General features: G+C 39.3%; 1 protein-coding gene across 3 annotated transcripts in view; it reads right to left on the bottom strand.

The window, feature by feature from the left end:
• AMPH (amphiphysin) overlaps positions 1 to 12464 on the bottom strand; it is a 133466-nt gene that overhangs the window by 59471 nt on the left and 61531 nt on the right. For all 3 annotated transcript variants that reach the window (XM_085051600.1, XM_085051598.1, XM_085051601.1), the window contains exon 3: positions 1872 to 1926. In XM_085051600.1, coding sequence (XP_084907726.1) covers positions 1872 to 1926 — 55 coding nt within the window. The remainder of the gene's footprint in view (positions 1 to 1871; positions 1927 to 12464) is intronic.

Raw genomic sequence — 12464 nt, 5'->3', positions numbered from 1 at the left:
GAAGAACTAAATGATTTGACAGATCTAAGTGATGTTTATGTATATACTTTATAATTTTTCCACATGTATTACTTTATGTCTTTACCTTGATTGTCACAGTAGGAAAAGGAGATTGTATCCTAAATATAACCTAATCAATTTAAATTACATAGCTACCTTTTTAAAGTAAAATTCATTGTATCCCCTAGGATAATCAAACTTATATATATATATTTCTGTATCTACCTCTCTATGTGTATTTGTTTACATTATTATAGAATTGTCTAACATTTTATATACTAATACTAAACTCCACTGAGAAAAGAAGACTGAACTGGAAAGCACAAAAAGAGTGAAAGACCATTCACTGGACTGATTCAGCTGCTACAACCAAGAAGCTATCTTCACAGACTCTTTGTTCCTGATTTTCCAAAAATCTCAAGACTCAAGGGGTGAAAAACAACCTCCCCTACATGGACTAATACTTGTTAAATTGCCTCCAAATACTATGGACATTCTGAAGTTAACGTCATATATACTAATCCCTTAGTTGTTACTACTAATGTTTCTTTTATATATATTTTGCTACATAATCTACTACATGAGCCCATAAACTGAAGCAACCACAAATGCTTCCTATTAACATAGTCAAAGTTCCATTAGAGAATAATACAATTTTGGAAACACAATGTATACCAAAAAATTTTAACAATAATACATAAATTAAAAAACGTGGGTGCGTTTTATAGCATGAAGGCAAGAGACACCTGCACTGTCACTTCATGACATAAGAGTAGTGTCTTTGGGTCACAGGGGTGGATTGTGGCAGGACAAACACCCTCCCCCCCTTCTCTCTCTCCCTGATTGCTGGCTGAGATCGATGGCTCAGATTAAGTCAATGGCTTAATCCGGACTATCAATGCTGGCATCTCAAACTCAGAGCGAGACACTGAGAGAATGTGAAGAATTTTCAAGTGACTGCAAATACACACTCTTTTCCCTATAAAACACCACAAAAAACTCAGCAAAAGTAGAAGCTTTCTACATGGACATTGGAGCGTGAAAAGCCTCTCCCCTGAGTTTGGACTCAAGCTCTGTGGTTACTTCCCCGAGGGATTGAGAGAGGATCTGGTGCATCCCCAGCTCCAAAAATTGGATTTGGTAAGAAGCATTCAGTTTCCTAAATTGTATTCTTCTTTGCTAGCTACAATAATATTAATAGGTACCTTTTTCATTTTTAGCGCTGTATTGTTTTAATCTCCCTATTTTGGGCATATATATATATATACATTTATATATATATATATAAACATATATATATGTTTTAGCTATGAATAGCTTTTCATGTTTTGTGTAGTAAAATTTGTCTAGTTCTTTGTTCCGTTCTCACCTGTGTCTAATAAACCATAATCTATTTTACATTAGACATAAATCGGCTGTCTTTATAAGAACTTAGGAGTGAGACTGTGTTTTAGGGCGCTGGTCACTCTGAATAGGTTTGGTCACTAGTTGCCATAGGCCTAGGCAACTGGTAAAATCTATATACCCTCTGTTTCCACTCGTGACACATGAAGTATTTAATATTCTAGCATATGCAAAGATGAATAACAAGGTGCGTAGACTTGGTTGGGTGCTGAAAATGCATGCAGCATGAGAATATGGGCAGCAGAGGATGCACACAAAGGACAATCAAGGATGCAAGACTGTGCACACGTAAGTTTACACTGAAGGTACAGAACCCCTAGCATCAGACTAAGGAGAATCTTGCAAAGAGAGGTTAAACAGAATCATACAAAGACTATTTGTCTTTGTATACTTTAAACAAGCTTACTTGTCTCAATTTTTTAAAAAAGTTTGCTTTATGAAAGCACGATGTAAAACTTAAAAATCACCTTTTATGGCTGCTAAATATCCTCTCAGTTCTCTCTGGAGTCTGGAACCCTCTGCCTGGAAAAGAAATGAAAAAAAAAACCAAGGAAGTGAAAACACAGGTCAGTTATGTTTAATGCCTTGAAACATGCATGCAGTATGTCAAACAACAACTAAAAGCAATTTCAGGAGCTATATGATTAATAGTATCACACGTTGCAAGCATGCAGAGATTCACATAAAAAGGGGGCCTAGCAAAGGAGGCTTGGCTCAGTGTTGTCTCTAGGCTAGGATTTCTGTGTTTATTTTATCAATCATCTGTCCAGGGAAGAATTCCACCCCAAAAGAGACATGTATATTTTACATCCAAGGTCAAGTTCAAGTCAGCTAATCTGAAACACAAAGAAGTATAATCAAAAACGGTAAACCTCCACTGGAAACCACTCAAACAAGGCCAGTCTAGACCTGAAGAAAATCCATATTCTTACATAAGTCATTTATTATATTTTCAAAGAGCTTACCAAGTATTTTAACATTTTGCAAGTAACTTGTTTTGTTTAACTAGTGCATCTTGCAGCCTGTGGTGAAATCTCAACTGTTCTTTGGCAAATACATCAAAATTGTCTTTCTCCTATGCCAACAGCCTTTAAAAAACTCAGAACGGAGAAAAAATGTATTTTGTTAACTTTATCTCTGACTGTATCACAAATTGAACTTCACAGTTCCTAGGATTTGCAAAGAAACCTGTGCTACACACATACTTTATTGCTAAAATGCTGCTGTCCAGGACACCTTCAACAGCCAGAAGATTTTTGAAACAGTCCACATTTACCTGTTTCTAATACCTTTACAATTATTTATTTAAGCAATTGGAAACTACAGGAATACCAGCTTGCAGTCACATTTTCTCACATACAGCTACACCATATGGAAAAATCAGTGGCAAAATATGACTGACTGCTTTGGAGTTTCTCTCATATTTTACATGTGAAAATCAGAATCTAAAGGGCGCATGAGAATAAAGTGAATACTTTAGAAGGCAGAAGGTACAAGCTGCTATAACTCTACTTAACTCAAAGGACTTCTGATGTCAGTAAAAGGTTTGCCATCAGCAACTTCAATGCTCAGAGCATTCAAACACAGAGGATCATAAGAAATTCAGGTTGATAGGGGGATCTGATACTTAAAATCCATCTACCTGCAGCCACATTAAGTCCAAATTGTGGTTCTGAAAAAATACCTGTCTCACCAGTGCACACACTGCAATGCAGATTACATCAACCAAACTCACTTCTCACAGCTTCCTGAAGGGAACTATAAGCCTTTAGAATAGGATCAGCAACAGCCCCCACCCCTGTCCCTCAAATTGCAGTGCACTAGAAGAAGAGATCAACTGTTTAAGGTCCTGGAAATATTAAATAATTTGGAAGGTAAAAATGCCTGAATGGGCCTAGGAAGCAGACTGAATTCACTTTATAGATTCAACAAAGAATTGTTTGCTTTTACACTAATTTGAAGAAGATTGCTTTTACACTAATTTCCTCTGAAACAAGTCACCTAAAGCTCTCACATGCATTTATCAACTAAATTCTGAGCACAGGAATAGACCTACCAGGGTGATATCTGAAAAGCTGCTGGGTAAGAGCAAGTGCGAAGGAGCAGCCAGCTCACCAACCTTTTTCTAGTTTGGGACCATATTTGATGCTCCAAGGAAAGGCAACCTCTTCCCTTGCTTTGGAATCAAAACTGCACATCAAAACAAGGGCCAGAGAGGCACAGGTTGAGTATCAGAGGATTAAACCTCAGATTTAATTACTTACAGAACAACAGAAAGTTCTGGTATAGTAGCTTGATGCTGTGTCCTTTAAGAAAACATTATGCGTACATCTTAGTACTATTTAGCAAAAAGTACTACCCTAATGCATCATTACAATACATTATTTCATGCTACATAAAACAGCAGAAGCTGACTTCTTTCTAACTTCCTTCTGTGCTTGAATGGTAAGCAGGAAGATGACAGAAGTTGCCTGCTTTCCATGGACCAAGGCATTAAGTGATCAATGCTTCCACAGAGGAAAGGAAATTGTACCCAGGAGCAACCTTCTTCATCTCATGTCTGAAGAGGAGGATCAGCAAACACTTGGCAGAAACAAGAGGGAAGTTCACCTTTTCTGCATGCCAGTCTCCTCCTGGGAGGATCCCTGGTACTGTGAGAAGTCACATGAAGGCACAGAAGTTGTGCCTTCATGTGAAGATGTTTCTATATTATACCTTCTTTGGCCTGAGCTCTTGTGGTAAAAATGGAAGATAAAGCAACTTGGTTCTTCATCATGGTCCAGCCGAACAGGTGACCATATAATAACAAGTTTTAGTTGTTAAAGAATCTCTGATGTTCTGGGAACAGCAAACCACAGGTGGAAGGCTGAGAGGTTAACCTTAGCTGATTTCATGTCCAGTTTTACTCATACACATGAGATTTTGTCACTAGGACTAAGTAGCACACCATAAATGTCAGGGAAACACACTGCTCAAATACTATGTTTATAACTATACTGCTGTGCAGTGTTACAACTCCTGCCCTAAACCACTGCCCTAAACCACTATTAGATCTGTTGTTCTTGGTTAGTGTTGTGTGTCTCTATTGGTTTGAAAACAAACCAGTGGGAGATCACAAGTCAAGATTGAAATTAAAAATAAGTGAAATAATACAAGGAAAAGCACTGACAAAGTCAGATATAACCTGACACCTGGTTAGGGTGGTGGTAGCAGTCCAACTGAAGTAGTTCAGTTCAAGCGGTTATCCTATGAAGGTCTGGTCTCCAGCTGAAGGTCCAGTGGTAGCTCTCGTCCTCTGGGAACCCAGTAGACAGAGCTAGCTCAGGCAGTTCCAAGGCCAGGTTATATCCAGGTGGGAACACCTGGCTCCTCCCTCCAGGGCAGAGCATCCCACAATGGGATGAGTTAAGTCCATGAGTCACACGGTGGGTCCCTGATGGCCCATTGCCTGTCATCCGGGGGTGGGTCATTAGCAGGTGATAGCAGCTAACAGCCCACAGCTGGTGGTAATAGAATACTTAAATCCATCTATATTGCAACCTAGGACAGTGTCATCAGCAACTACCGCTCAGGAAAACATGTAAGAAAAAGCCAAAGTAGTAAAACATGATGTAAATATTTTGCCCTATGTGGTGTTATGAGTTCTGACACCTCATTCAAAAGAATAATTTTAATATGCATCTCCGTCAGTCTAGGTTATTAACAGGCCACAACCTCCTGAAATATCTAAGCATATCATATCAACTGAGTCATATCAATTTTCCCTCATTATCAATTGTTGTGTGACATTAAAAAATCCATGAGCAAAGGCCAGCTGCCACTGAATTTGGGAGATAATCTCTCAGTTTCAATGGCAACAAAATTAGACCTTTCTAAAAATACCAGAATTAAAAATTAGCATCAAAAGTCTTCAGCCCTGTGAATTCTGCAAAATGTGCCTCTGGTCTGCACATTTTCTATAGTAAACTCATTATTAGTGAAGACAAATACACTTCTGTCACATAACAGACAAATTAAAATTCATAAGATGAAAACACTGCAAATACATTGCTGACTATGCACATCTGGCAAACTGTTAAATACAGGTTTTAAAAGGTACTTTTAAAAAGATTGTCACATATTCAATGTTTCCCCTTTGAGACGTTTACTGGTACACTACTTCTACTTTCTGGTCTCTCAATTGAAAACATCATTAAAGTCATGAATTTTGTTAAATTAGATGCGCCTTCTTGAGGGAGAATAAAAGGTAGCTGTCCTTTCACCAATGTTGTGTTCCTCTGAAATGAAATTTCCCAAGACATCACTGATGCTTCTTTTATAATTTTATCATTTATTTCATTTGTTTTACATAAGGCAGCAAAACGAGTCAGTTTCATAATATGTAAGAAACTCCAGAGGAAAGTCTCAATAGCAAATTTCTCACAACCAATTTGTTTGATAACAGTATGCATGTTCTACCAGACTCCAGCACCAAAAATCAGTGCTCTTAGCTCACCTGATCATACTCAATATGCAAATTACCAAAAATCTATTACATAATCCTGTTTAACTTTACATAATATCAAGGAAGGCATGGCAACAACCCAAAACAGCATCCATCTTCGGGAAAGTTGACACAGCTCTTCACAGCAATGTCCCAAACAATAGTTAGCTGCTTAGAACAATGTAACCTATTACTTTTCTGGTCTCATTATGTGGTCAATATTATAAAGCTGGAAAAGACACATGCATTCAGTGAGATCAGGATGTTCAGTGTTTCAGGATCTAGCAATCTACAGCCACAGGCCTTACATACCTTGACAGCAGCATTAAGCCTTTTCAGTACTTCTGATTCTTAGGTATTGTTTGGGTTTAGTTTTGGTTTTCTTTTCAACTCATAGCATTTAAACATATCTTAGCACTGGAATTAAGAAAGCGAGAGAGACAGCACTGTTGGCTGTGAGACTGATGAGACCTATGAGACCTAAAAAAGGTAATGATAAAAACTGCAAAACCCACAGTTTTTGTCTTATCAGCTTTTGCTTCCTGATGCAATAGAAAAAGTGTTGCCTCCACTCAGAAATTAAAGACCACATTGCCTCCACAAAAGTTGTAATCAGATGACCTATTTGCCAGGAATCATTAATTTACAGCTTTCCAGTCAGAACAGAAGAGTTTGATTTTTCTTTCATGTCACATACAAGATGCAAACACAATACATCTTTCCAGGAAAGGTCAGCACGTGAATTACATATAAAACCCAAATATATCACTCCAATTTAAGTGAGAGGCAAGAGCATTGAAAATATTGAACCTGGAGCACAGGATAATTAATAACAAATAATAATAGCAACTAAATAATAATGAAAACATATGGATAATTTAATAACAATATATAATATAATAATAATAATAGCAGTAGTAGTAGTAGTAGTAGTAGTAGAAAAATGGCAATTATTAATGCAGCTGTAATACTGGAATGTTGTCATTCCATTGCTAAGACATCAGGGAAATAGCTGAAAAGAAAACATCTTCTGTATCACCCCGAAGACATTCTTTATTGTATGTATGTAATGTGCTGTTACTTGTCGCAGTGTAGAGCAGTGCTGTCTCTTTGTTCATAAACACTTTAGGTACTATTTATTGGTAGATCTTTAGGGAACTCTGTAGTATGAATGAAGGCAACTATTACATTAAGAGAAGCTTAACAAAATAAGAGGCTATTCGGGCAGATTTGTAATTCCATATGAAAATATGAAATCTATCTGCTTACCAGAGTATCCTATTTTACCATTTATCAGGTTCCTTACACTCCCTAGAATTGTCTCCCAAATTTTGGAATATTTTTTTTAAAGAATTAGATTTCTTTTTTTCTTTTGCTCAGCTCTAAGAGATTTGGTTTTTGAAATATTTGTCTAGCACATCACTTGAAAAAATTGGGTTTACAACCTTCTCTAGAAACACAGAGGTTTCAGGCATAACAGTATCTTCTAGGAGTGCACCAAATTTGTGGCCCACCTCAAAAGTAGAAGGCTCAAAAGTAAGAATTTTGTTGTTCTAGTGATTAAGTAGCATGTTGAACTGAAGTAAACTGCATCAAATGAAACAGGCTTCTCAGATGGTTTGGAGTAATCAAAACAAACCCCAAAAAAACTCTAAAGGCAAAAACCAGGAAGCCTAACGCATGTTAGCAGTGATTCCCAGTAGGCAGGGCGAGAAAGCTCTGTGCCTGCAGAGACACTAAACCAACCATTCTTACTGAACCATTGGTTTCTCTTTCAGATGAGGACTGAACACAAAACATGTAGCACTCACTTTAAGGGAAATTCCAACCATGCCTCATAACTAAACCTCGCACTCCCTAAGTATTCTACCTTCACACTTACCACATTATCCTTCATGTCCTCAAAGTAGGGCCCAGAATAATGGTTTTAATGAAAATTTGGGGTCCACAAAGGAAGCAAGAATCTACAAGTTTATGTCTAGAAGCAATCTATACACATTTAATGCTGAGCTAGACTTTCTGACCATTTACTTGTGCCTCGGTACAAGAGGCCTATAGCTGCATACCCATAACTACATTTGTGAAGAATGTATAAAAACTATGTATTAAGAGATCTGGTAGAAAACTGTCCAGAACTATTTGTTGTGAACTGCATCATGTTCAATCCATGTGTTACATCTCAGAGCTGGACTATGTCTACTATCCCCACGGTCAGTTATCTCAAAGGGGTCCTGAAGAAACTTATACCAGTCTCCTTTAAAAATAGTCAGAAATAACTTTGAACATTCAACTGCACTGGGGAAGAAACAATTAGTACAGTTACTAAAGGTGCAGAGGCATAATAGTTTAAGCAGCAATCAATACTTGCAAGTGTGACAATGGTTTGCCCTCTGGACTTGGAGCAATCAGTGGTCAGAGTCAAAAAAGAAAAACATTGCATCAGCTGGTCTCTCTCTTTTAGTGAGGAATCAGTTGAAATGCATCTGAGCTGTCCATGCAGAGATAATTTTGTAGCGTAAAACAGAGGGCCTCACCTTCCTGGATATCTTGCCTGATTGGAAATTATAATGAGTTTGAGATGAAATTTAATGGTACACTATATTTCTTCTTGTTATGGGAAAAATGACCCTTAAGACATAGGATAATTTTTAAACACACATTTCAGGATGTAATGGTAATCAGCACAGAAATCCCTCCCATAGTTCCAAAATACATTGTACGTTTGTACATTGTACAGCGTGTATTGGGCTTAGCGATTATCCAGTATCTGAAGTACACCTCTGGGTTGCCCCAGATGCTTGTCAGACTCGGTTCCCCAAATGTAAATACTCGTTGGTTTGCAAAAAAAAGCTCCCTCCCACTAGTCTAGACTGTGATTTTCTATGTCTGGTTTACTTTGGAATACCTACCAGAGAAAACACTTGGTATCACTTTTATTTAGCAAAGGAGTCTTGTATGGACAGAACTGTATTGAACACATAATATGTCGCAGCTTAACAAGCAGCAGGAATCCCCTGCAGTTCAGTACGGCATTCTACAGACAACCAAGCAAATCTGAGTATCAGCTAAGGACAAATACTGTCACCCATTCAAAGTAATTTTAAAGTTCACACTTTTTGTTTACTGCCTGGATTTTTTTATCCATCTCAAGACCATATACAAGACCTAAAAATGAGGGTGGTCTAAAAGGGGGACATAAGACAGGTTTAAAGATGGTCATATAGATATATGAGATACCTATTAATTCCTAGAGAAAACAAGGTTTTGCAAAACACAGACTGAATTTCATTATTATTTGTAATACATATTGAAGCTCCCTTTCTTAATGACGTCCTTCATCCAACTCTACATTAGGACACCTATCACTGCCTACATTAGTTGGGTGTTTCTTCTTGTCATAGAGCCAATATAGATCTCTTAAAAGCAACCTGTGGAGTCAGGAGAGCAATTAAGAAAGTCCAGCAGTGAAAACGCTTCACTCAGTATAGTCATCTACTGCCATTTGTGACAGATCCACAAATAGCACACGCAACTGGTCCTTAGAGACCTACCAGCTTTGCTGGAAGCCAGGGAATTGGAAGCCAGGGAGGACACACAAGTGGCAACAGATGCCAACATTTAGACAACTGACTCACAAACCTCACAACAGCTGGCAGGGGTTGTACCAGGAGCCACAAGTGACTCCAGTGCAGGCTATGCCCTCACTGATGGGTGCCGTCCTGCAGGGTCTGGGACAGGTGGGTAGAGACAGGGACTGGCAAGAGGTTTCACTGACAACCCACAACCTTGTGAAGGCTTGAACCAGGTCCAGGGTTTGTCTGACAGATTCAGATGGGAGGAGCAGGAGATGCAGCTGAAACATGGGTTCCCTAAGCATGGGAATGAGTTTATGATGTAACTTAGGCCAAGGGTTGAGCTAAAATGATGTAGCACGGTCCAGGAGGGCTGCACAGGCTGGTTCCCCCTCAGTCCGGTCCCTGGTTCTTGTAAAATCCCACTGGATTTGGGGCGGGGCGGCCCCCGAGGTTCCGCGGCATGGCGTCAGTCTTCAAACCACGTCAATTCAAGCAGGAATATAGTGAGGCAAAGGAAGAACTGGACTCCATCTCTGTTCTAGCAGGGAGGTTTATTTGGGGTAACGGGAGAGAGGGTCACAGGGAAAGGAGAAGGGGAGGGAAGCAGGCACTGGGCCTGCCAGCCCAGAGATGCAGAGACCTCTCCCAGATCCAGGCTCTGCCTTTTAAGGGGAAGGAGAGGGGGCAGGGGCTGGCTCTCTCTGAGCCAGTCCCAGGAGGATGAAGGGAAGATTGGCAGGAGGGTTACACACCAATAGGGTTTGAGGTACAGCAGAGCATATTTTAAAATGAACCAATGGTACGCTGAGTGGGGAAACAAAGGGAGCACATGGAGATCTGAATATTGCATTACTACACTAAAATAGGATTCTTGTGTCCATGTGCAGGATTAGGGGACCCAGATAGGGCTGATCAGAGACATTAATGCCCACAGATGCCCCTGGGAAACTGATGGGTTTCTGCCTTGCTCTCCAGACCCTGCTGCCCAGTTCAACACAAGCACAGGGGAACACCCAGTCCTGGAAACACAGACACCCACATTCAGGTGTTGCAGTCAGGAACTGGATCGCTCTCTACGCACAGGGTTCAACTGCCAAAACATATGTGTCTGTTGCAGTTGGAAATGCCACATGGTACTCAAGGCAGCAGATATACAGGACTGTGGTCAAAGCCATATCTCTCTGTCTGGAGCAATGTCTGGGGGCCAGGTGGGACACTGTGAGGCATATCTGGTGCCTGTGTCTAGGTGGTGAATCTCATCTTGGGTATCTAAATTCATGAATAGGTTTAAAAAAATCAGTGGCACAGCTGATGCAAAAAGAACACTTCAATAAATGTTAACTGTCTCAAACCAACTTTTAGACAATGTCATGACACAGCTGTAAGGCAGTCAACCATGCTTGCGTGAAAGATTTGGATGGGGTAAGCCTTTTCAAGATCCCTAACAATTACACCCAATGAGCAGCTCTTACTATGAGGCACACATTAAGTAAAACAGTTCACAGAAGCAGATTCTGATTACTCAACAACAGTAAAAAAAGGATCTTAGTTTTCACCTAATTCTATAAACTAGCAGCAACAGCACTTGACATCTTGCTTTTTTACTGACAACATACCATGGGAAGCTGCTTTTGTAAGTAGCAATGGTTGTATCTCCTGTGTGTACATATACGGTACATAATGTTTATGGGTTTAAGATATCAAATATATCTTAACTCTATTCTGTAAAGTAAAAGAAGTCTCATAACTACATGTAGAAAAATAAAGAGGTAAATATGTATATACAAGAAATAAAATATTGTTCTCTCAGAACAATAGTGTGACTTTTAATGATTGTGAGTCATTAAAATATATACATGGATAAAGGTAATTGCACTGCACTTCCTATGAAAAACGGAATGTGTAAGATGCAATTGCTTGAAAAACAGAATAGAGATGAAATTTCAGGCAAACCTTTAATGGCCTTTGATGATAATTTCACAATTGAGAGAATTATGCAGAATTCTCTTTTCTTCCCCCTTATTCTGAACTCCAGAGTCAATTAAGAGGATGAGCATACTCACAATTAGCTGTGCAGAGATAAATGTTTAAATGTCAAGAAATTTCTTGCAATAGAATGAAAATCTATCATACTGTCATATATGAGTTTATATGTTTTGTTTTTTCCACAAGCTTTGATTTAAAGTGGCAATTTTCAGTTTACAACTTAAGTGGAAGAGAAACAGCTGTATTGACTGGTTAAAATCTAAATGTTTTTACTGTCGGCATCAGCTGCAGCAGCTTAATGGTTTTGACAGAGAAAGTTCTGAGGCTCTGCAAAGCAACTGTGCTCTGTTCTGCCTGGACATGGGATGACTCAGTTTCTCCATGGTGATTCATCTGGCTAATTTGACTCTGGGTTGTAAAGTTCAGAAGAGGCTCTTACCCAGTTGTATTCAGGAAGAGATGGGAATGGATTACTGGGGAATCTAAATGACCTTTTTCTCCAGCCAGATGTGCTGCATGTGTCCTTACACATAGCCTTCTGCTGAGTTTGGTACATGCCCACCATCTGATCTGCTATTCAGGCAAAGATTTTAGGTTTTCAATTATCTATTTCCTGGAAAATGAGTACTATGCTCTTTCCTTTCTCTATCCATTCAGTGGGCTGAACTGGGAGTCCTCATTTAGTATCTTTGGAGAGTAGTAATAAAAAGATCATTCTATACTTAAGGTCAGTTGACCTCTCAAGTGTTGCAGGCTCAGTAATGCAGGGAAACAATATAAATAGACCATTTTCATAGTTTTCAACTAACCAGGGTCCCCAGAGCACGTAAGCACCAGCTGCAACAAAGAACTTGCAAAGGGACACAGAACTGTAAAGAGAGTGTTCCTCAGAATGAATTGTGGGTCGGTGAGGCGGCCAGGGAACAGACAAATCATTGCCAAGTGAGATTGCAAGAAACAAAGTAAAGCTTGGACCTCCTCCAGAACTGCCTCTGCCATGGCCTGTGGTGGTACGT

Source organism: Lichenostomus cassidix, chromosome 2 (genome assembly GCF_008360975.1).
Source record: "Lichenostomus cassidix isolate B80296 chromosome 2, HeHo_3.0, whole genome shotgun sequence".
Lineage (NCBI taxonomy): Eukaryota > Metazoa > Chordata > Aves > Passeriformes > Meliphagidae > Lichenostomus > Lichenostomus cassidix.
Note: the sequence above shows the minus strand (reverse complement) of the source record. Positions and strands in the feature narration are given on the sequence as shown.